The sequence below is a fragment of the Dendropsophus ebraccatus genome, chromosome 2, assembly GCF_027789765.1.
Source record: "Dendropsophus ebraccatus isolate aDenEbr1 chromosome 2, aDenEbr1.pat, whole genome shotgun sequence".
NCBI classification, from domain to species: domain Eukaryota; kingdom Metazoa; phylum Chordata; class Amphibia; order Anura; family Hylidae; genus Dendropsophus; species Dendropsophus ebraccatus.
Genome location: NC_091455.1, coordinates 145,682,147 through 145,706,886, shown reverse-complemented (window position 1 = coordinate 145,706,886; position 24,740 = coordinate 145,682,147). Strand labels below are relative to the sequence as shown.

At 41.7% G+C, this 24,740-nt stretch overlaps 1 protein-coding gene across 1 annotated transcript in view; it reads left to right on the top strand.

Moving 5' to 3' along the window:
* Nucleotides 1-2,329: 2,329 nt before the first annotated feature.
* NPSR1 (neuropeptide S receptor 1) overlaps nt 2,330-24,740 on the top strand; it is a 133,425-nt gene continuing 111,014 nt past the window's right edge. The window contains exons 1-2 of the mRNA XM_069960355.1: nt 2,330-2,473; nt 13,439-13,580. Coding sequence (XP_069816456.1) covers nt 2,330-2,473; nt 13,439-13,580 — 286 coding nt within the window. The remainder of the gene's footprint in view (nt 2,474-13,438; nt 13,581-24,740) is intronic.

Genomic DNA, 24,740 nt, shown 5'->3' with positions numbered 1-24,740 from the left:
AGGCTTCACATATAGTACAGTACTGTATAAGACTGCTGGGATGCATATACAGTACAGTAGTAGTACAGTCAGTGCACCACCATCTTCCATACCTAACAATGCTGTAGTGGGGAGGAGGACTCTATACAGTAAAGGATGAGTGAGGAGTTAGTGACTACTGTACTATAATTGCTGGATTTGTTGAATGCTTCTTGTTTAAAATGTACTGTACAGTATAGTGCTGTTCTGTAATTTACTATACCAGGGGTGGGGAACCTTTTCCATGTCGAGGGCCAGTTGGGCATTAATAAAATAATTTGAGGGCCGCATACTGTGTGCAGCAGTTAGTAGCGTGGGTTTGCAGCAACTGGGGCAAGGCAAAGTATTGTTCCCCTAGTGCCCCTGCTATTGTAGTTAACCCCCAGTGATGCCCCTTGTAGTCTAGTTAACCCCTTAAGTCATGCCCCTTGTAGTCTAGTTATCCCGCAATGTAATAAATAAGTATTGTAGGTAATTTTTGGTGGGTGCTGGAACCAATTAAACACATTTACATTATTTCCTATGGGAAAACACTGCTCAGTTCTGAAACTGCCTTCCTGAACTAATTAAGTTCGAGAACCTAACTTAAGTTTGAGAACTCTCTTACTCGAAGTTACTCTTAAATAAATATAAATATATATATATATATATATATATATATATATGTAGTGGTACCTTAGCTTAAGAGTAACTTGGATTAAGAGTGTTTTACAAGAAGAGCTCACAGTTTTTCAAAATTGCAACTTGGTTGGAGAGCATTGCTTTGGTTTAAGAGCTCCCTGTACTGGGTGCTGGATGGGAGGGGGAGCGGGCAGGGGTATGATCTGCATAGCCTGGTCTACAGCACTGTACTCTGACCCAGGAAGTCTTTCTCACCTTCCAAATCCTAGCTTCAGGCTGGGGCTTACATCAGGACACATGACTGTGGAGGTAATCTCTCCATAGCTGTAGCCCCTCTCTCCCTGGACAGAGAGTGCGGCATGTATGTCCACATATGCCCTGCTTATTCCTTTATGCTCTCTGCAGTCTCTTTCAGCCTTTGTGTTTCCCATCCTCTCCATTCCTGCTATAATCTGCTTGTACTTACACTCAGCTATACACACTGCTGCTACAATGTACCTGCACTTACACTCAGCCATTTACATTGCTGTATAGAGATATCTCTGTCACTGTCTTCCTGCAGAGCTCTATGATTCTCACTTCCTGATTGGTCCATGCTGAACACTCCCCCCCCTTCCCCATTACTTTCATGTGACCATGCGGACCTGTGACAGCAGCCCTGTTTCTCTATTTTAGCCTGTAATAGTATGCTACTGCATTATAGAGATCTGCAGTTATATCATGTATCTACAAACTGCTGCTGGTTTTTCAGGTTTATGCTCTTACTATACATTATACTCCACATGCTGATTGCTATACTGTACAGTAACTTATAATATCACATATTCAGCTGCTTCTAAATGTTTGTTTCTTTTGTTTTACATGTTACTCAGCATAAAATATCCTTATTTTTGGGGTGTGGAACCAATTTTCTGCATTGCAATGATTTGTTATGGGAAAATTTGATTTGGATTAAAAGAATGGTCCCGGAACGAATTCTGCTCGTAATCCAAGGCACCACAGTATATATATATATTGAACACTACTGTACTTAATAGCCACCAAACTAATGGTCCTCTGCTAACCTATTAGATTTTTATACCTGACATGATCTCACCTGGTCTTACACATGGTATACATATTGATTGTGCATTTCCTTGTTGTTCAGAGAACCCTTTTATGTACCCTTTAAAATTTGTCGTATCAATCCAGTGATTAGAGTTATGTGAACGCTCTAAATAAAAAGAGATTTCATAAAAAGGAACTTGATCCGAAGGGAGAGTAAAGCATCAATATATTATGTTGTTATATATTAACCCATCTGCCAGGGATAGATAACGTCAGCTTCTTTCAATTCAGACTGTAGAAATGAAATGTACAGTGTATACAATAAATGGTCTCTAATGTTGCAGCACAATACAATGTGTCATCTTTTAAAATGCCTTTGATATGTCTGGCATGTGTCAGCTGCAAGGTGGGAGCATGTGGCTATCTTTTTTTCTATTATAGAGCACTGTCTGTCAATACTGATGAGTACAGCTTGAGGAGAGGCTTCTGTTGCTGCACAAATGAAGCTGTTCTACAGCTCTATGCTTCAGTTAGCCAGCAGTCAAGCACAGAGACTGTGTTCCCGTTTGTGCTTTTCAGTTTTCTGCATCGAATTCACTCCAAGCACAGGCAGCGGTTAGCTGTTGCACAGCCAGATCCTGCAATGCAAGTTAGTTTCACTGAACCAAGTATCAATTCAAATGGCAGCACAGGAAGCTTGGATTTAATTATTGCAACTTGCTTGTCAACAATTTCCTCTACAGATATGGAGGAAGACGACTGGCAATCCTTCTACACCTCTTTTAAGGTAATATATCTTTTTCATCTACCAATTATAACTTCTTTATTAGTAATTTTTTTTATGTTCATCTAAGCAAAGTACCAATCATTCCAATGTTAGATTTTTATGTAACTTTTTTTTTAAATTAGTATTAAAAAAATAATTCTAATAATGGGTCATATTATTGAGAACATCTGAATCAATAAAAGATGTATGTAGTATCAACCAGTTATAATCTATGTCTGTATCATTCATATCAAACTGAATAAAACTACATAAAAAAGTTAAACAAATATTAAAAAGTAGCCCATTCTTTATATTTAAACATGCAAATATAAAGATACCTGTAAATAGATGTTACATTATAGCACAAACAAGTTTTGATAAACAGTATTGTGTGTACATTATGAGGAAACTATTGCTTTGCTGCCCAACTGAATGTAAGCTACTGTAGGTTCACACTATGTACAGGCATATTCGATACCACTTTTCAGTTAATGCATAGTAAAATGTACCCTGAACAGTGTTTTGTTTTTCACCAGCATTCAATAGCAGACTGTAGGCAAACAATTGTGTATATATGTGTCTGCAAGATATATTTGGATGAATGTGTCAATTGCCCATACACACTTAATACCTTATAACACTGTATACCTAGCCCTATTTGTATGTAATAATTTCAGGTTGTGAAGTAGCGGACTACAATGTTCTCCAAAGAAACAAGTAACAGGAAGTCTAGAAAACTGTCTGTCTCCAGTAATAAGCACATGTCTAATTCTAAGAAACACCTGAAACAATTGCATTAAATAAACCTGGTAACCTGTAAAAAAACAACAAAAAACATGATACTATAGGTAGGCTTCACTACTTTTACACTCACTGATAATATCACTGAACCCCTGAAAGTTTGTGAGCTATAATTTGTATTATATACTTCTTTTTGTTCCAATTTTGTAAGGAAGCATACCGATGTTTTTACTCTGACCTACATGGAATCCAAGCGGTGTGTTAAACTTTTGCAGAGAGATTTTCTACTAGAAGCATTGCTTCTATTGTAGAATACCTCCATAATACATTGATACAGAGTGCCTACTGTACATACAGCTTTATGGTACAGACTCATAAGGACTGCTACTGTACAGGGTCAATGCACATGGCTCTGTAGCTCCAGCATCTAAATGTGTATAAAAAAACGATTCTATCAATCTTAATGTTATCAGACTCAAAGTCTAAATGCTTTTTACTACCTAGACTTGCTATACCATTTTTAAATTTAATGTCATTTGTGTAAGGTACCTTTATACTATGTTCACACACTGTGTATGAGCCTTATTTTAAACTGTAAACAGCTGAAAAGATGGACCAAAAGCTTTACAGACCAGCGGAGCTCAGAAAACAGTGTGTGGATATAACATTGCATTTTGAATTGTCTGGTGTATTCTCTCGGAAAACTCTGGACACAAACATTAAATCTATCCATAGGCTATGTTCACACATACTGTTGCATTTCCGTCAGTCTTTTGGTCAGTGTTTTTTTCCAGTGAGTTGAGAACACAGAATTTATGCAAATCTTTCCATGATAGTCTCTCTTGGTTCATCTCCTGACTACAAATATTGACCAAAATACTGTGTGTGAACATAGCCATAGAGTATACTTTGCAGTTGGGGTGGTATACACCAGAATAACTTTTTTCCCTTTGGCTGTATGGGATAGCACAGCATACTATGCTTTCTATACTGAGACACTCAGAAAAATACAAGCTACACATTAGAAGCCTATGGAAAATTGTTACCACTGCATGCCTCTACCGTGGCATACTTTATGTTGGAGGTTTGTTAGTATCATACTCTGGGAAATCCTCCCAATAAATTCCTCAGACACTGAAAAATCCAGTAGGAAAATACAGATATCAAAAAAAATCAATGACAAGTATTTAAAGGGGTAGTGCGGCGCTAAACAATTATTCACTAAATAACACACATTACAAAGTTATACAACTTTGTAATGTATGCTATGTTAGTGAATGGCCCCCTTCCCCATGTTCCCCCCCACCCACTCTAGACCCGGAAGTGTAGTGCTCTATACTCACCTGATTCGTGTCGACCCCTGTCCGCCATCTTTTGACAATGATGTCATCTTCGGGAGGCCGGCCGAAGCGGTCTGACCACCCCTCGTGCCGGCCCCCCTCTGCCACGTCATCAGCTGCTCAGCCGCGATTGGCTGAGCATAACTGTGCTCAGCCAATCGCGGCTGAGCAGCTGATGATGCGGCAGAGGGGGGCCAGCACGAGGGACGGGCGGACCGCTTTGGCCGGCCTCCCGAAGATGACATCATTGTCAAAAGATGGCGGACAGGTCTAGTGTGGGTGGGAGCATGGGGAAGGGGGCCATTCACTAACATAACATACATTACAAAGTTGTCTAAGTTTGTAATGTGTTATTTAGTAAATAATTGTTTAGTGCCGCACTACCACTTTAAGAACCAGAATGAGGCCAAAACAAAGGAAAAATTGGCAGCACATCTTTCCCTTTGTTCACACTGCAGGTTGCATGCTGCTTGTGGCTAAAGTAAAGACAAAAATTCAAAAAGTGCAACAGCAACCCACAGGGGCTCTTACCATATATACTCCCCCCGGTGTACACACAACGAAAACTTGCTCCGTAGATATTGAAAAATTAGGATCTTAGCAAACTAGTTAATCAGAGTGTACCATGTCACCACATGAAGGCGTCCTCAGAGACATGGTCCCTACTCTACCATTCTTACACTAGCAATGGCCTCTCCAGGACAGAACAAGCCTACAACTGGGTAGATAGGATCCAAATTATCTCTTTTTATGTCCCTTGGGGCATGGGTGGAGTGCAAACCAACAGGAGGTAGCCACACGACCCACATACAACAGAAATAAACTAGATTTGTATTTCCAGGGAAATACATAGTGCTTGAAGAGAGCTCCCCTTTAACAGTGACTTCCCTTTAAGAGAAACTTTAACCCTTGATACTCTCCCTTTAAGAGCGATTTTGGTACAGTCCATTATGGAGCGACTTTGGTGCCAACGCTTTGAGTGACCTACAGTATATACTGTCCCTTTAAGACCAACTTAAGTACTGTCCCTTTAAAGAGACTTAGGTACCATCCTTTGAAGAGCAACTTTAGTGCTATCCCTTTAAGAGTGACTCTGACCCCGGGCCTTTAAGACCAACTTTATCACTGTCCCTTTAACCCCTTAAGGACAGAGCCAATTAGCATTTTTGCACTTCGTTTTTTTCCTCCCTGTGCTTAAAAGGCTGTAGCAGTTGCATTTTTTAACCTAGAAACCTACATGAGCCCTTATTTTTTGCGCCACTAATTGTACTTTGCAATGACAGGCTAAATTTTTTTCATAAAGTACACTGCATAACCAGAAAAAAATTCAGTGTGTGGTGAAATTAAAAACAAACAAACCATTTTTTTATTTGGGGGGGTATTTGTTTTTACGATCTTCGACCTGGAGTAAAACTGACTTGTTATACATGTTCCCCAAGTCGTTACGATTACAACGATATTCAACATGTATAACTTTTTTATTTTATTTGATGGCTTGTAAAAAATTCAAACCATTGTTAACAAATATATGTTCCATAAAATATAGCGCTTTTATCCTTTAGTCTATGGGGCTGTGTAGGGTGTCATTTTTTGCGCCATAAAGTGTTCTTTCTATCGGTTCCTCAGTGATTGCGCATATGTGACTTTTTGATCGCTGTTTATTACAATTTTTCTGGATTTGATGCGACCAAAAATGCACAATTTTGCACATTGGAAATTTTTTGCGCTTACGCAGTTTATCGTGCAAGATCAGGAATGTGATAAATTAATAGTTCGGGTGATTACGCACGCGGCGATACCAAACATGTTTATTTATTTAATTTATAACATGGGAAAAGGGGGGTGATTCTGACTTTTATTAGGGGAGGGGGCTTTTTATAAATAACTTTTTTTTTAACACATATACTAGAAGCCCCCCTGGGGGACTTCTAGTATATGCACACTGATCTCTCATTGAGATCTATGCAGTATAGATATACTGCATAGATCAATGAGATAGGCACTGGATTGCTTTGGACTGCTGCAGCCGAAAGCAATCGAGTGCCGAGCCGGGATCAGCGCCATTAAGGCGCAGACCCCGGCCGGTGCCGGACACGGTGATCGCCTCTCTGTCGCGTGGGGGGGGGGGGGGGGGGTGATCCACTAGACACCAGGCAGTGGGACAGCTGCATTTAAAATGCTTATTAGCGGGCCTGGCGATCAGACCATGCCCTCTAATAGCCGCAGTCTCTCCCCACTCTGAATAAATATGGTGTAAATATGCGCCTATGGTCGTTAAGGGGTTAAGAGTGACTTACGTAACATTTCATTAAGAGGGACTTGGGTACCGTCCCTTTCAAGAGTGACATGGGTACCGTCCCTTTCAAAAGCAATTTTGGTACCTCTGCTACTTCACTGACTGAGCTCTGCTGTATCATGTGGGAATCGGCTCTGCTACAACACTGACTCAGCTCTGATACTTAGTGCGGGTATGAGCTCTGCTACACGGCTGGTTCAACTCTGCTACAGAGTGCAGGTATCGGCTCCGCTACAGGGCTGCCTCAGGTCTGCTATGTAGTGTGGGTATCGGCTCTGCTACATGGCTGCCTCTGCTCTGCTACGTAGTGTGGGTATCGGCTCTGCTACACGGGTGCCTCAGCTCTGCTGAGTAGTGCGGGTATAGGCTCTGCTACTTTACTGACTGCTACTTATAATTGTAAAGAACATTAATCGGTTACCATGACAATCTTACTCATGTCAGTGAGAAAAAATTGTTAAGGACCTTCCATCTTCTACATCTTCTATTGGCCAATAGTGGACATGTGACTGTGTGGATGTTGTAGGGCATTGACTAACAAGACCTTAGAATTTCTATTGTCTGCTATTTTTCAGCTATTTGCATATGTGCTGTGATTGGCTGTTTCAGTGTGGGCAGTATTTCCAATGGGCCATTTTTACCTATGAGAAATTAGGGGTCTTTAAACATAATAATAATCATTTTTTAATGACAAATGCGATTGAAACAAAAAATAGCACACCTGTCACCGCCGATGGCTTCAAAACACAGTTTGAATGGAGTCTGTGCGCAAAGCAGTTCGGGCTGTATTAATCGCAGAAGAATGGCTGGAAGAAGAAGCGGAAGAAGAATATGGATTATAATATAGTGCTTTTTCAAGCACTGTAATAAAAAAATTGACAGCACCTCTATGCCTCTGTTCACACTGCAGGTTGCACACTGCTTGTGGCTAAAGTACAGACAAAAATACAAAAAATGCAACATCAACCCACAGGGGCAAGCTCTTACCGTTGTGGACATGTCACGGGAGAAGTGCTCCAGGGGATGTACATCTCACCCAGGTTAATACATAGCGTGAGATGGTAAGTCCAGGAGGGATCTGTGCTCAGCAGTGTTATGCTGCTGAGCTATTATTTATTATTCCCGGGCCTGGACTTACATGGAATGACAGGTAGGTTTTGGTAGTGGGACTTGCCATTCCCTCCCCCCGATCCAGGTCAGGTTTTGGGGTCAGGTGTCTCTGACCCTAATCAGCCTGACAAGGTAAAAGCCCTGCAGAGGATCCAGTGTTTGCTCTCAGCCAGGAGTGAACAGCCTGGGTGTCTGTTTGGGAGTAACCTGGGAATAAAGCCTCTGCTGGAGCTTATATACCCTGCGGTATCCAGGTGGAAGACGCACTGTTAGTTACGCACTAAGTGTTAGATAGGTGAGCCAACCTGTTAGTAAGCGCCCAGACGGGCAAGACCTTTTTGTTTGTTTTATTCTTAAAGCACGGTGCTGCTGTGTTTCTGTTTGATGGACTGTTTATGCTGCAAATAAACGCCAAGCTGTTATTTTACAAGTCCAAGTCTGCTGTGAACTGTGTCCAAACACACCATCCCCCGGGACACCTTAACGTGGTGACATGGTACACTGTTTGATCAAATAGTCTGCTAATTTTTCAATATCTACAGAGCAAGTTTTTATTGTGTGTACATCGGGGGGAGTATATATACGGTAAGATCTTGCCCCTGTGGGTTGCTGTTGCACCTTTTGTATTTTTGTCTGCACTAATTGGCCAATATGTATGTATGGATCCTAATTGGTGCTTATAATTATAAAAGTATTTTGTGTGTTATAAAGTGGCACTAGAGATAAGAAAATCACTTTGTTCCTATCTACATTCTGCTCTTTAGGCCGCAGGGCTTTGAAGTCTGCTCTGCTCCCTGCCACTCCTCCCTGGGTGCTGGGAAAAGCTAAATCCAGTCCTGGGAAACTTTTCCCAGCACCCTGGGAGGAGTGGCAGGGAGCAGAGCAGACTTCAAAGCCCTGCAGCCTAATGAGCAGAATGCAGATAGGAACAAAATTATTACTATACTATTGTATTGATTGCTTGTATTAAAACACATCAGCAGTACGAGAAACATGCCTCAATACTAGTATACGCTGATCATAAACATAATTGGGTCTACATGATTGCAGATTTAAATCAGAGAAGAGCACACAGTTAGCTCTGTAGTCATGTAGTCCTGCAGTCATAAAACAAAACAAACAAACAATGGTTCATATAATATCCTATATATGGTCCATAGGTAGTCTGTATGCAAGGGACTGAACTGTCGGCACTCTGCATAATAATTAATTATGATGCTGTGAGCATGGAAAACACTGGGCTCTAACTGTTTTGTAACTTGCTGCATTAAAGTAAATTATGATGTAGGGAGTTCTTACAGAGTGCCCATATACATAATGTGGGAATACAGCCTTAGGCTAGGTTCAGACTATGTAACTGTGCGGCTGTATTTGCGGCTGTAATTGTGTAATTATGTTTTCATCTGACATGTTGCTCCTGCACTTGTGGTGTAAATTAGGAGAAATATATTTTATCTTCCTCACTGCTGATTTTGTTCTGAAGTGTTTGCCAGGAGATAGTATAAGTTAAGGTGCTGAAAAACCTTACTGAGAAATAGTGAGCAACTTAAATATATTCTGGGCATATGCAATCGCTAACTTGTTTTTTGTCTATGACTTGGGCATTTGTGTTTAGCTGGGAATTAATGGGAATTGCCCTACTAAAGGGCAATTTGCCTATTTTGAGACTAATGGTGCATTTACACAGAGAGATTTATCTGACAGATTTTTTAAGCCAAAGCCAGGAATGGATTTAAAAAGAGGGGAACTCTGTCTTTCCTTAATGACCTGTTCTCTGTTTATAATCTGTTTCTGGCTTTGTCTTCTAAAATCTGTCAGATAAATCTCTCTGTGTTAATGCACCTTAATTTACAAATTTATGTCTAAAAATATGGGCAAAGACTAATGTTTACTTTTTATCATTGAGTTTACAAATGTGTGAATATGACTCTACAGGGAGTCTGGTTTCACACTGGATGTCAGTAGACGTTTATAAAATGCCTTACATACTTGGTGAACATTTTTTTTTTTCTTTTTTCACCCTCTCCTTTTAGAGACTCATTTTAAGGCCCTGACAACGGCTGTGATTACTACAGAACTTACATAGTGCTACCTTCTAAGAAATCCCAGCTGTTAATTTAACCCCTTGGGGTGAGACTTAGTTACATTGAGGGTGGAGGTTAAACTTACCCTCCTGGTGTCAGGCATTATTCTTCTATTAATCAGCCAATCAGCAGTTGGTGCAAAACACTCAGCGACTTTTGCAGTTTCAGCTTAGCCAATTATCCTGCAGCAATGTCTTGCCTCAGCCACTGGCTAAGCAGACATTTCAGAGCCTGGCACACATCAAGCTCAGTGTGCCAGGTCTGATGAAGAAAAAAAGACATCTGAATGCTCGCGTGCCGCCCCACCGCACTGCTCCCGTCCCAGCAAGTAAAGGGGTCTGGCTCTGGCTCCTAAAAACATTCACTCGGCCAATCAGCAGCTGAGGTGGAACATAACCATAGCAAACACAGACTAGCTATAAAGTCTGTGTTTGGTTCCACATGCAGACCTGAAAAATGTCAGTTGCACAAAACACAATACACATATTAGGCTTTGGATGCAACAAAAAATGTTTATTGGTAACAAACCAGAAAAAAGTCCAGCATGAGGCTTTTACAGCAGCCGTTCAAGCTTCAAACACATAGCGATTGCCTTTCAGGAACATTAACAGAAAGAATATACACACCACTGTGTAGTTATGTCCTTATTCAGACCAGCAAGTCTGTAGCAGCTCTGTTGCAGGGCTTCTCTCTCCAGCTCCTGTCTGCCAGATTTACTGTGAATCAACTGATTTCCAAACACTCTCAGCAAGTTGTCTCTCCACACCTGAGGTACCATGTCAGACCTTTTAAAGAACCCAGTAAAGCCTGGACCGGAACGTGGGAACGGCCTCCCACCCACGCTACAGCCGTTCCAAGAAAGACAGCCCATTTTAGCCGCACAGCAGCTATACTAAATAGCAAATGTCAGTAACCTATAGTTACTGACCACAAACTGCTGTCTTTCCCCCACAAAGTCCCAGGACCTCTGTGGCACATATATTGTAGTTCTCCTGCTGCAATTCAGGTATGTGGAAAGTCTGGGATGTACTAGCAGACTGGCAACCCTGAACTCCCTGGAACTTCCATACAGAGCACAATAACCTACTTGGCACATATCTACCTTCCACTATTTTTCCTGCTGGTTGGCCACTACATATATATAATATATATATATATGAGATGAGCAAACCTCGAGCATGCTCGAGTCGATCCGAACCCGAACTTTCGGCATTTGATTAGCGGTGGCTACTGAACTTGGATAAAGCCCTAAGGCTATGTGGAAATCATGGATATAGTCATTGGCTGTATCCATGTTTTACAGACAACCTTAGAGCTTTATCCAAGTTCAGCAGCCCCAGCTAATCAAATACCGAACGTTCGATCGATCGACTCGAAACCGAACCCGGTTCGCTCATCTCTAATATATATATATTTTTATCAAAGATACTGAGAAAGATGAGGCAAAGTGATGTAAATGAAATATATTAATTCATAGTGGCGGAATGCATCTTGAAATACCTTCAATAAGAGTTTGTCCCATCCTTGCGTTATTGCATTGCATTGACAAAAGATCCAAAGTTTCAGAGCCTTATAAGCTCTGTCACTGGAAATCTGCTGCACAACATCATACATACATACAGTGTTTTCCTGCATATAAGACTACTTTTTAACCCAGGAAAAACTTCTCTACAGTCAAGGGTCATCTTATATGCCGGGTGTCGTCCTATAGGACAGGGGCTGAAAAACTTTAGAACCGGACTGGAGAATCTTCATTTGCCCGATATGGTGGGGGGAGGTCAACAACGGCTGCATCCTCACTGTATGCAACGACCGTATGAAGGGCAGAGCAAGCTGCCGGGGATCGGGGTATGGAAAAAAGACATATGGTACAGTGGTGCTGTGGCCAGAAAAACACACCTCTTTCACTCATCTGTCCCGCCCTTGTTTATTATCGGTATTACTGTACCTCCTTCCCTGCTTCTCAGATCTCACTCCTGTCTGATTTTTTTTTTATTAATTTTTATTTGATTTATTTGCATTGGAAGAGGGATAGTCTTAAATGGCAAGTGTATCCTAACTCTATATTTTAAATGGAAAAGTTGGGGGTCGTGTTAAATGCCCAGTCGTCTTATGTGCCAGGAAATACGGTACATCAGACACAACTAAATGTGTCTAAAATTGCTCTGTAACCATCTTTGTAATGTTTTTATTTTTGTGGGGCTATTTAAGATGTCAACTTTTGTGCCATAATCTGTACTTTATTCATATTATTCAGAATTTTATGTGACCAAAAATCTGCAATTTTGCTCTTTAGCATTTTTTTTTGTGCATACGCATACGCTATTATAATAATATAATAGTTTCGTTAGCAAATATTATTTTTTTTTATTTAAAAAATGGAAAAAGGGGGTTTATTGCACATAGAGATCAATGCACATATGTACTTCATTGATCTCTGCAAGCACTGCTTTATTACTAAGGGCTGCTGAAGCCCATAGTAAAGGTTTATCTAGTCAGGATTAGCGCCTTTATGTCGCTGAGGCCCAAACTGGCAAGTATAATGAATCAGCCCTTTGCGATTGCATTGTGGAGGAGGGGTGATCCCCCGAATAGACCTCCATGATCCGGCGTGGCGATAATCGTGACAAATAATGCCTGTGGTCCTCAGCTATCATCCAACGCGGAGTGATACAGAGCAGGGTCATGGTGTGACCCCTCTTCATACCTTCATAGGGACCCATTGGCATATTCTTATGTCATGGGTCCTTAAGGCGGAGATGTGACCTGGTTTTTTACATATGTATAGCTTTGTTTTACAGCATGATAAAAAAAAATTTATGTTAATTCACCATTTTTTCACATATAGGCCCCGTTCACACTGAGTAAGCAAGCCGGAATTCCGCTGGCGCGCGAAGGAGAGCGCGCCCTCTCATTCACTTAAAGCAGCACACTGAGCATGGCAGGATTCTGCGGTGGAGAGCTCCGCCGTGGAATTTCGACGTTCTTGCTCAGTGTGAACGGGGCCATACTCTTGATTTAGACACTTAAAGACGCTTAAAGATGCCTAAGAAATCTTAGCATATTTATATGTACCTCAGACAGTAATCAATTCACTGATAGATTAATATTATTTTCCATAGGTTTTATCACTACCTTGTAATGTCAAGTGGAAATAACTATAAACTGTATAAAATCTAAAAGATATTTTCCCAAAAATTGAGTAGAAAGTTTCTTGTTAAAGTTCTAACATTCACTGTTTGAAAAAAATAATAAATAAATATAACTAAATAAGACATTAAAATCACAAATAATAAAAATTAATCTTAATGACTATTTGATTATTTGCATATTTGTTACATCTTGTACCATGTAAGTTCTATTTTTTTTTTATGCCAATGTCAAATAAATGGAAGTAACATATCTTTCTTTTCAGACAGAACAGCTGATTACTCTTTGGATTTTGTTTGTCATTATCATGGTTGGAAATTCAGTAGTCCTGTACCTAACATGGAAGGAGAGGATTAGAAAAAGAAAGTCTCGCATGACATTTTTTGTTACACAACTCGCAATAACAGGTAAAAAATAAGAGTTTCTGATTACTAATGGATTTTTATACATGTAATACTGCAATTAGGCTTGCTAAGGTACATTAATAATATCCCAAAAATTCAGGATATACACTGGTGCCTTGGATTACGAGCATAATTCGTTCCGGGACCATGCTTGTGATCCAAATCCACTCTTTAACCAAAGCAAATTTTCCCAAAGGAAATCACTAATATGCAGACAATTGGTTCCACACCCCAAAAATGATGATTTTTATTCTAAATAACATGTAGAACAGATAAAACAAACTATGAGAAACAGCTGAATATGTGATATTATCAGTTACTGCACAGTATAGCAAGGAGCATGTGAAAAATAATGTATGTAAGTGCATAAACCTGAAAAAACATTAGTTTGGAGAATGGAGATGCAGAGGCGTAGTACAACAGGCTAAAATAGAGAAGCAAGGCTGCTGTCAGAGGTCTGTGTGGTCACATAACAGCAAGGGGGAAGGGGGGGGGGTGTTAAGCATGGACCAATCAGGAAGTGAGAATGACAGAGCTGTGCAGGAGGACAGTGATAAACTGTATATACAGCAGTTTGAATGGCTAAGTGTAAGTGCAGGCACATTAAAGCACCAGTGTGTATAGCTAAGTGTGAGTGCAGGTACATTATAGCAGCAGTGTGTATAGCTGAGTGTAAGTGCAAGCACATTATATTGGGGCTCACACACACATTGTATGTGCTCCGGCCGGGATCCTCTGCAGCACCAGAAAAAAACTGACAGGTCAGTTTTCTGCGTCCGGAATTCAGTGAATTCAGGCCGCAGAAAGCTCCGGCCGCTCGCTTCACTGTGTGCAACGGGAAGCTCTGATGCAAGCGCGTGTTGATGCACCCGCATCAGAGCTCCACGGCCGGAAAGAGAAGTACCGGCCGCGATGATCCGGCCAGAGACTGGCCATTCTTTAAACCCGGCCGGGGTCACGGAACGGCCGGTCTGATACCAAGTGTGCACATAGCCTAATGTTGCAATGAAGCTTAATTCTTTCAAAATCATAATTTCACAACATAATTGATCTCACACATTATTTCACAGTTGAAATCAATTCAGAACATAATGTTTGTGCATGTCTCTTGCCCATATTTTCTTGAAATCGATTGTCTTCTACATTTTATTGCTCTGCAAGAAGCAACTTAAATCTCTTCTATCATAAAAGCAAATAGGAACTTCATTACATCATGGGGATCATTTATGTATTTCATATTAATAAATAATGTGCAGCAAGATTGGGTACCAGACTATTACTGGATCATGTCTGTGGCTGAAGTGTTTCAAATACAGGTTGACGTAAAGGTGTTTTTTTTTTTTTTACTTTGAGGTTATGTAAACACACAGTAAAATAAAAGCAAAACCTTTTGGAAGATAGGGTCTAATTTTAGTTACTGCAGCCTAGCTCCCCTTCACTTTAATGAAAGCTGAATTATGTAACACAGCATGGCCACTGCACAATTCCCGCTCCACATATTGTTTACATCTCGCTGCTGTGGCTATGCAGAGCTGCTGATCACATATTCTTTGCCTATCCTGTGAATAGACCATCAATACAATTTCCCTTAAAGTCCTATTTGAGCTTAAATGTCTTTGTGAATTGCAAAAAGAAACCCACAAACTTGACAATATATAAGTGGTTGTAATAAGAAACATATTGGGGGGTTATCAAAAATATGCCTGGGGCACACCAGGGAAAAGGCACATATTATTTGCGCAAATGGCATGTGCATGGGGACAAGGATTTATGCAAGACTGGCAAACAAGTACGATAATCTTGATAAATTCTCCCCACATTGTCTATAATGCTTACTCTTTTACTGTACTTAAGTAACTTCTTTTTAAAGAATAGCTGCAACCTCAAGTCTTTTAAATATACTGTATGCATTAGACAGTGTACACTTGCAGTCAGCCTACATTTACATAATTGAGTCTTAATTATTACAGCCTATAACACTTATGCAAATGTACAGTTGCCTCTGTTTATTTAAGCTTACACTTTTTTTCACATAGAGCCGTTAGTTATGCAAAGATTTTATTTTAAATGCAGCTCCATTTGGAAATTATTTGCAGACTCCTAATCCCTAGAAAGTTGATTAGTATATTTATCTGTGCTATGACCCCTTAGCACTTTAGCACTTGTTGCTGTTATTTTTGTCTCAGCACATATAAATAGGTACCTTGCTAGCACCCTTGCTTTGTTGGCGTGGAGCATGTTAGGTGTGTACCAGGTACAGACGAAAATATTAATGGATGGAGTAGTTATTCCACCTTAGTGGAATCTTAGTAGTGCTTAGTACATTTGTCCTTTGCATGCTGTTTTAACCCAGTAACCAAATCATTTATTTGAATGTGTACTGTATAAAAAACGTTTCAGAGATGTATACGTACCAACAGCTTAGCTTTTTGCTATGAGTCATGTTTGTAAAAGGACAAAGGAAGTTTTTCTACCTTTTACTTTTAGTATTGGCTTAGTTAAAAAAAAAAAAAAAAAATCATTTTCCCACTCTGGAAAGTGATGACATACAGTTGGAATATTCCATTAATTCTATAGCAGTAAAAGTATGACTGCTAAGCCCCCCTACATTATCACTGACATTCCCAGCAAGCTTTGCGTTGTTTGGAAATCTTCCCTTTGCACTTAAAGGGGTTATCCAGCGCTACAAAAACATTGTCACTTTCCCCCTACTGTTGTCTCCAGTTTGGGTGTGGTTTTAAAACTAAGTTCCATTGAAGTAAATGGAGCGTAATTGCAAACCACACCTGAACTGGAGACAACAGTAGGGGAAAAAGTGGCCATGTTTTTGTAGCGCTGGATAACCCCTTTAAAGGCTAAAGTTTCCCATTATCACACCAGACCTACTCACCTGGAAAGCACTCTCTATTTATTGTATGTAGCTGATCCTCTATGTCTTTAGTAATGGTGGTGGTGGTGGGGTGTCTTATTAGTGATGAGCGAATACTAAAATGCTCTGGTGCTCGTTACTTGAGACGAATAGTTCCAGATACTCGGGTCGAGGAGCGAACCCGATTGAAGTCAGTAGGAAACTCGAGCATTTTTTCAGGGGACCCAAGCTTGGCACAGGGAAACACCACGGAAATGGACAGGAAACAGCAGGGGCAGCATGCATGGATGCCTCTGAGGCTGCCTAATCTACCATTATGCCAAATTCTGGGAAACAGCATGGCAGTGAGAACACAGGGAACCGTTAAAACAGAGGTAGCATATGAACCACCCCAAAATTTAGCCTCTGAGGCTGCGTAATCACACCATTACGCCAAATTCTGGGCAACAGCCTGGTGGTCAACCTTAAGGGTATATTCACACGGGCGGGCTCGCAGCGAGATTCTCGTTGCGAGCCCGGCAGGTCCTGGCAGTTCCCATACACTACATACTTGCTGCGGTCTAAAAGACCGCAGCGAGTATGTAATTATACCGCCCTTAACCCCTTCTGCTCCCGCCCGGCTCCCCCACTGTAAGCATACATTACCTGTTCTTGCTGCACGGGTCCGGCGTACTGCTCTCCCGTCCGGCCAATTAGTGTGTTGCCCAGCTGCAGCCACTGATTGGCCGGACGGGAGAGCAGGACGCCGGACCCGTGCAGCAAGGACAGGTAATGTATGCTTACAGCGGGGGAGCCGGGCGGGAGCAGAAGGGGTTAAGGGCGGTATAATTACATACTCCCTGCGGTCGTTTAGACCGCAGCAAGTATGTAGTGTATGGGAACTGCCAGGACCTGCCGGGCTTGCAGCGAGAATCTCGCTGCGAGCCCGCCCGTGTGAATATACCCTAAGACAATAGTGCTGACCAAGGTCAAAGGCCTGAAGGTCACTTTGAAGGTCAAAGGCCTTGGAAACTATTCCCCTGTCAGTGCCTGACAAGCTGACTGCTCCCCTCCTCCCTCCCTTAATAACTTGTCTTTTTTAAATTACTAGACTGACCAGGGATGGGGCATGACACCCCCTGACTACTTTAGCAGTTGGGGTAATTTTCCCAGTATCATGTCACTCACCACTTTTCCCCACCGCTTCTGTTCTGGCGACCAAATTTTAAATTATTATTATTATTATTTTTAAATTTGAATTATAATTTGATTTTAAGTTTGAATTAAAATTTGAGTTTGAATTCAAATTAGTTTAAATTTTGAGTTTGACTATAACATGGTATGAAATGGACAATACAGTCATCCAATAAAAATAGCCGGATTATGGCTAGATTTAGCCTCAAACCCTCATGCAGTTGTGCATGACAGGCAAAATTATTGGAGGTAGGGACGGAGAAATAACAGTACAGTCTTCTTAAGAGGCTCGGAATTTGAATAAATACACTTTTATATGGCTATATTTACACTACGTAAAATAACAGCCGGGGAAAACTTTTGCGACCAAAACTACGGCTGTAGAATTACAATCGTACGGGCTAGTCGTGAAACTACGGCCGTTGTTTAATTTTGATTCCTAGCATGTTTATAAACGGGATGAAACAGGTGATTTACTTTAAATACTGCGCCCAGCCCAAGAAACCACTCAGAAATTTTTTTACATCAACATCAAGTTTAATTCGGCAGATATAAGTTTTACGTTCGCGGCCGCATTGAAATCCACGGGCGTTGTTGCAGTATGACCGGCCGGAAATAATTGACATGTAAATTTTTCACGGGGCCGTATAAACAACGGCCGTTATCTGATACGTAGTGTAAATTCAGCGCCCGTAGTAACATTGCATTGCAGTCATTATAGGGAACCTCAAAACAACGGCCGTAGTTTTTGCAGCGCGGACAGCGGCCGTTATTTTATGTGAACATAGCCTAAATCCTTTAGGGTACAAACACACACACTGTATACGCAGCAAGTACGCAGCAAATACGCTGCAGATCTGCAGCAGATTTGATGGTGCAGATTTGATGCTGTGTTCAGTTATTTAGATCAAATTATTTAGATCTAATCCGCTGCGTATACGGTGTGTGTGTTTATACCCTTACTTAAAGGGTATCTAAGAGGGGGCAAGTGTGGTAGTAGTGGGTGGACTTTTACCACCATTTTCTCTGTCTGTTTCTTTTAGCTGTGGTGTGTATCTTGGAGATCCAATAGATGACCAGACAGCCCAGCAAAATAGTCGAATTTAAAGCGTAACTGTCATTTCAGGGCCATTTTTCTGAAAACATTAAATATCAACAGTACAAGCGATTTTAAGAAACTTTGTAATAGGTTTTATGTACTAAAAGAGTTTCCTTCTGTACTGAAAAAGCAATCTCCCAGCCTCCCCCCTCACATCAAATGAAGCAGGATTTCTGTCTCCATTATGTGGCTATGGAGAGGGGAGGGGCTGTTAGGAGTGACTGAGCATGGAGGATTTCTGCACAGCACAACACCCTGCAATCTTCTCTCAGTAAGTTCATAGATAAGCACTGACCTTTCTGACACCTGAATCCTGCGGTTTAGGTGCCCAGAGAGTCTACAAACAGCTGACCTTCATGTCACCTCTTCCTGCTCCCTCATCTCCCTCAGCCCCTCCCCCCTTCATAGGCTTACAATGGAGAGAGCAGAACCCGTCTTCACTGGCTTCTCTGTAATGAAGACGTGTTTGCCTGATGCACAGATAAGAAGTCAGGGGGGGAGAAGTCAGGGGGGGGAGGCTGGGAGATTGCTTCTTGAGTACAGAAGGAGGCTTTTTTGGCTGATGAAACCTATTACAGAGTTTCTTAAAATCCCTTAGACTACTGATTTCTGCAATAAAAAAACATGACAGTTACGCTTTAAGTTGATTTGATTTGAAAATTGAAAATTAAGGATTTAAAAAAAAGCCATAAAGTAGCCTTTAACCCCTTAACCTCATCCCGCGCGAGGACGTATTGAGGACGTAACTGAACCGCCGCGGTCCCAGGTGGCGCAATGTAGCCTGGGGCCGCGGCTATTAGCGGGCACAGTCTGATCTCCATGCCCGCTAATTAAGTCTTCAGATGCAGCTGTCAAAGTTGACAGCTGCATCTGGAGACTTCAGAGCAGCTCATCCCTGGTGTCTAGTGGGGAGGCCGGGGTCTGCGCCGTAATGGCGCTGATCCCGGCTCGGCATTCGGTCGCTTCCGGCTGCAGCAGCTTAAAGCAATCGAGTGCCTATCTCATCAATCTATGCTGCATATCTATGTAGCATAGATCTGTATGAGATATCAGTGGGCTTCTACTAGAAGTCCCCCAGGGGGGCTTCTAGTATAAGTGTAAAAGTTAAAAATAAAGTGTAATTTTTAATAAAAAAAAAAAAACCCTCCCCTAATAAAAGTCAGAATCACCCCCTTTTTCCCATTTTATAAATAAAAATAAATAAATAAACAAACAAACATGTTTGGTATAGCCGCGTGCGTAATCGCCCCAAAATATTAATTTATCACATTCCAGATCTTGTACGGTAAACAGCGTAAGCGCAACAAAAAAACAAAGTGCAAAATTGCGCATTTTTGGTCGCATCAGATCCAGAAAAATTGGAATAAAAAGCGATCAAAAATTCGCATATGTGCAATCAAGGTACCGATAGAAAGAACACATCATGGCGCAAAAAATGACACCTCAGACAGCATAATAGACCAAAGGATAAAAGCGTTTTAAGCATGGGAATTTAAGGAGCGATTTTAAGGAACATATATGTGTTAACAATGGTTTGAATTTTTTTTACAGGCCATCAGATACAATAAAAGTTATACATGTTATATATCGTTGTAAGCGTAACGACTTGAGGAACATACTGTATATAACATGTCAGTTTTTCCATAGGATACACAACGTAAAAACGAAGCCCCCCCCCCCCCCCCAAAGAAAAAGAATTGTGTTTTTTTTTGTTCAATTTGACCGTGCATATAATTTTTTTCTGGTTTCGCAACATATTTTATGCAAAAATTCAGCCTGTCATTGCAAAGTACAATTAGTGACGCAAAAAATGCAATTGCTATGGCCTTTTAAGCACAAGGAAGAAAAAACGAAAACGCAAAAATGAAAATTAGCCTGGTCCTGAAGGGGTTAAGGACCGGGCCTGAAATGGCCTTAAAGGGGTTGTCCAGCGATAAAAAATTATTCACAGAATAACACACATTACAAAGTTATACAACTTTGTAATGTATGTTATGTCTGTGAATGGCCCCCTTCCCCGTGTTTCCCCCCACCCACGCTAGACCCGGAAGTGTGGTGCATTATACTCACCGCATCTCGTGTCGTCCACGGTCTCCGATCGTCAGCAGTGACGTCTTCTTCGGGTGGCCGGCGGATCTTCCCGAGTGCCGGCCGCCCTCTGCAGCGTCATCCGACGCTCAGCCGCGATTGGCTGAGCATAACTGTGCTCAGCCAATTGCGGCTGAGCGGCTGATGACGCGGCCACGTCATCAGCTGCTCAGCCGCGATTGGCTGAGCACAGTTATGCTCAGCCAATCGCGGCTGAGCTTCGGATGACGCTGCAGAGGGCGGCCGGCACTCTGGAAGATCCGCTGGCCTCCCGAAGAAGACGTCACTGCAGAGGATCGGAGACCGTGGTCGGCACGTGACAGGTAATGTATAGCGCACCACACTTCCGGGTACACGGGTGGGGGTGGTGTTACACGGGGAAGGGGGCCATTCACAGACATAACATACATTACAAAGTTGTATAACTTTGTAATGTGTGTTATTCTGTGAATAATTTTTTATCGCCGGACAACCCCTTTAAGGACCAAGACAATAATCATGAATATGACCTGTGTCACTTTATTCATTAAAAACTTGGGAGTGCTTTTACCTATCCGGCTGATTCTGAGATTGTTTTCTCGTGACATATTGTACTTTACATTTCTGGAGTCGATACTTATAACGAATCTTTATGAAAAAATAAATAATGTGAAAAATTGTGAAAAAATGCGTTTTTCCATCTTTGAAACTTTTCTGTTTACAGAAAATGGTTATGCTACATAAATTATATATTAAACTAGAAAATGTACCCGGCGCTGCCCGGGTATAAAGTGTCAGTGTGTTAATTAGATTTGTTCTAAGGTGCCCAGGAGGCCAAGCTAAAGGTATTGTTTCATCTGAGTTAATCAGTGGAATTAGTGTATACCTGTAGTGCATAGTTGGAGGGGTTCTGTATACCCACAATGTATAGTTTTTAGGGGTCTCGCATATCTGTAGTGCATAGTTGGGGGGGCTGTATACCTATAGTATATAGTTGGTGAAGGTCCTGTATACCTATACTGTATAGTTCGGGGGTCCTGTATACCTGTAGTATATAGTTGGTGCTGTATACCTGTAATGTATAATTGGTGGAGGTCTTGTATACCTGTAGTATATAGTTCGGGGGTCCTGTATACCTGTAGTAAATAGTTTGAGGGTCCTGTATAACTATAGTATAGAGTTGGTGGAGGTCCTGTATACCTGTAGTGTATAGTTTGGGGTCCGATATACCTGTAGTATATAGCTGGTGGAGTTCCTGTATATTTGGGGTCCTGTATACTTGTAGTATAGAGTTGGTGAAGGTGCTGTATACCTGTATTATAGAGTTGGTTTAGGTCCTGTATACCTGTAGTGTATGGTTTTGAGGTCCTGTATACCTGTAGTGTATAGTTTGGGGTCCTATATACCTGTAGTATATAGTTGGTGGAGTTCCTGTATACCTGTAGTATATAGTTTTGGGGTCCTGTATACCTGTAGTGTATAGTTGGTGGAGGTCCTGTATACCTGAAGTATATAGTTGGTGGAGGTCCTGTATACCTGAAGTATATAGTTGGTGGAGGTCCTGTATACCTGTAGTATATAGTTTTGGGGTCCTGTATACCTGTAGTGTAAAGTTTGGGGTCCTGTATACCTGTAGTATATAGTTTTGTGGAGGTCCCGTGCACTTGTAGTGTATAGTTTTGGGGTCCTGTATACCTGTAGTGTCCTGTATACCTGCAGGGTTGTATTTAACCGTATGGCAGTGTTATTCAGTCACAAAGTGTCGGTATTGGTCATGTCTGGTATGGGGGTGTTATCCAGTCACAGTATGGCGGTATTGGTCAGGTCTGGTGTGGCGGTGTTATCCAGTCACGGTATGGTGGTATTGGTCAGGTCTGGTATAGCAGTGTTATCCAGTCACAGTATGGCAGTATCGGTCAGGTCTGATATGATGGTGTTATCCAGTCACAGTATGGTGGTATTGGTCAGGACTGGTGTGGCGGTGTTACCCAGTCACAGTTTGCCGGTATTGGTCAGGTCTGGTATGGCAGTGTTATCCAGTCACAGTATGGCGGTATTGGTCAGGTCTGGTATGACAGTGTTATCCAGCACAGTATGGCGGTATTGGTCAGGTCTGGTATGGCAGTGTTATCCAGTCACAGTATGGCGGTATTGGTCAGGTCTTATATGACAGTGTTATCCAGTCACAGTATGGCGGTATTGGTCAGGTCTGGTATGACAGTGTTATCCAGTCACAGTATGGCGGTATTGGTCAGGTCTGGTGTGGCAGTGTTATCCAGTCACAGTATGGCGGTATTGGTCAGGTCTGGTGTGGCAGTGTTATCCAGTCACAGTATGGCGGTATTGGTCAGGTCTGGTGTGGCGGTGTTATCCAGTCACAGTATGGTGGTATTGGTCAGGTCTGGCAGTGTTATCCAGTCACAGTATGGCGGTATTGGTCAGGTCTGGTATGACAGTGTTATCCAGCACAGTATGGCGGTATTGGTCAGGTCTGGTGTAGCAGTGTTACCCAGTCACAGTTTGGTATATCTGTTGTGCCCTGTATATACATGTTCTGTATAGATGGAGTAGGGGGCCCTGTATATACATGTCCTGTATAGATGGAGTAGGGGGTCCTGTATATACATGTCCTGTATAGATGGAGTAGGGGGCCCTGTATATACATGTCCTGTATAGATGGAGTAGGGGGTCCTGTATATACATGTACTGTATAGATGGAGTAGGGGGCCCTGTATATACATGTACTGTATAGATGGAGTAGGGGGTCCTGTATATACATGTACTGTATAGATGGAGTAGGGGGCCCTGTATATACATGTACTGTATAGATGGAGTAGGGGGTCCTGTATATACATGTACTGTATGGATGGAGTAGGGGGTCTACCAGTTATTACTGTGGATGTTGTGAGGCAGCTTCCCTAGCAACCATTGCTCCCTGTGAAAATGAAAGCAGTAATCCTATTGGTTGCTAAGGCTCCAACTGCCGTGTCTGCTACAGCTAATTATGTCACCTGTGTTTGCAGTGAGGAGATTTTCTCATTCATCTCTATGAGGCGCCGCTCTTCCCCCTCCCCCTCCCCTCCTGTACATCTGGCGGGGACGGGAACTTCGCAATAACCTTCCGGGCACCCAATGTATCTGTGTGCCAAATTTGGGGTCAAACTGTTCAGGCGTTTGGAAGTCTATAGAGGACAGACAGACAGACAGACAGAAGGACAGACAGACAGACTTTGATTTTTATGATATAGATATCATTAGCAATATGTCTACTTTATGTTGGCGGCATTTACTAAACTTTCTTTATTGTTTTTAGACAATAGAAAGCTTAAAACATTGGCAGCAATTTTCCAAATTTTCAGTAAAATTTCAAAATCTTTTTTAGGTACCTGTTCAGGTTTAAAGTGTATTCGAGGGGACTGTATGGTAGCCCCACAAAGCACCCCATTTCAGAAACTGCACCCCCAAAACTCTGCAAAAGCACATCCAGAAAGTTTTTTAACCCTTTAGGTGAGTCACAAAAATATTACCAGAGAAATGCAGCTCAATATTGATTGCCCGGTTTCTGCAGATTATAGAAGTACCCCATATGTGGCCCTTTTTGCGCTATTTGACGCAATCACAAGACTCAGATATAAAGGAGCGCCTAGTAGATTTCAAACCCTCCATTATATTTGGTCATTTTTGACTGTACCACTTCAGGTTGGCAGAGGCTCTGGGGTGCCAAAACATAAAAAACACCCCTCAAGGAATATAACAAGGGGTGCAGTGAGAACTTGGACCCCACAGGGGCTTCACAGATTTTAAGAACAATGTGGCATGAAAAAGGGAAAAAATATTTTTTTTACTCTAAAACGTTCTAGCCTTCGATTTTTCCTTTTTACAAGGGGATAAAAGAAAAAAAAAACACCAAACATGTAGCGCAGTTTCTCCCAAGTACGGAAATACCCCACATGTG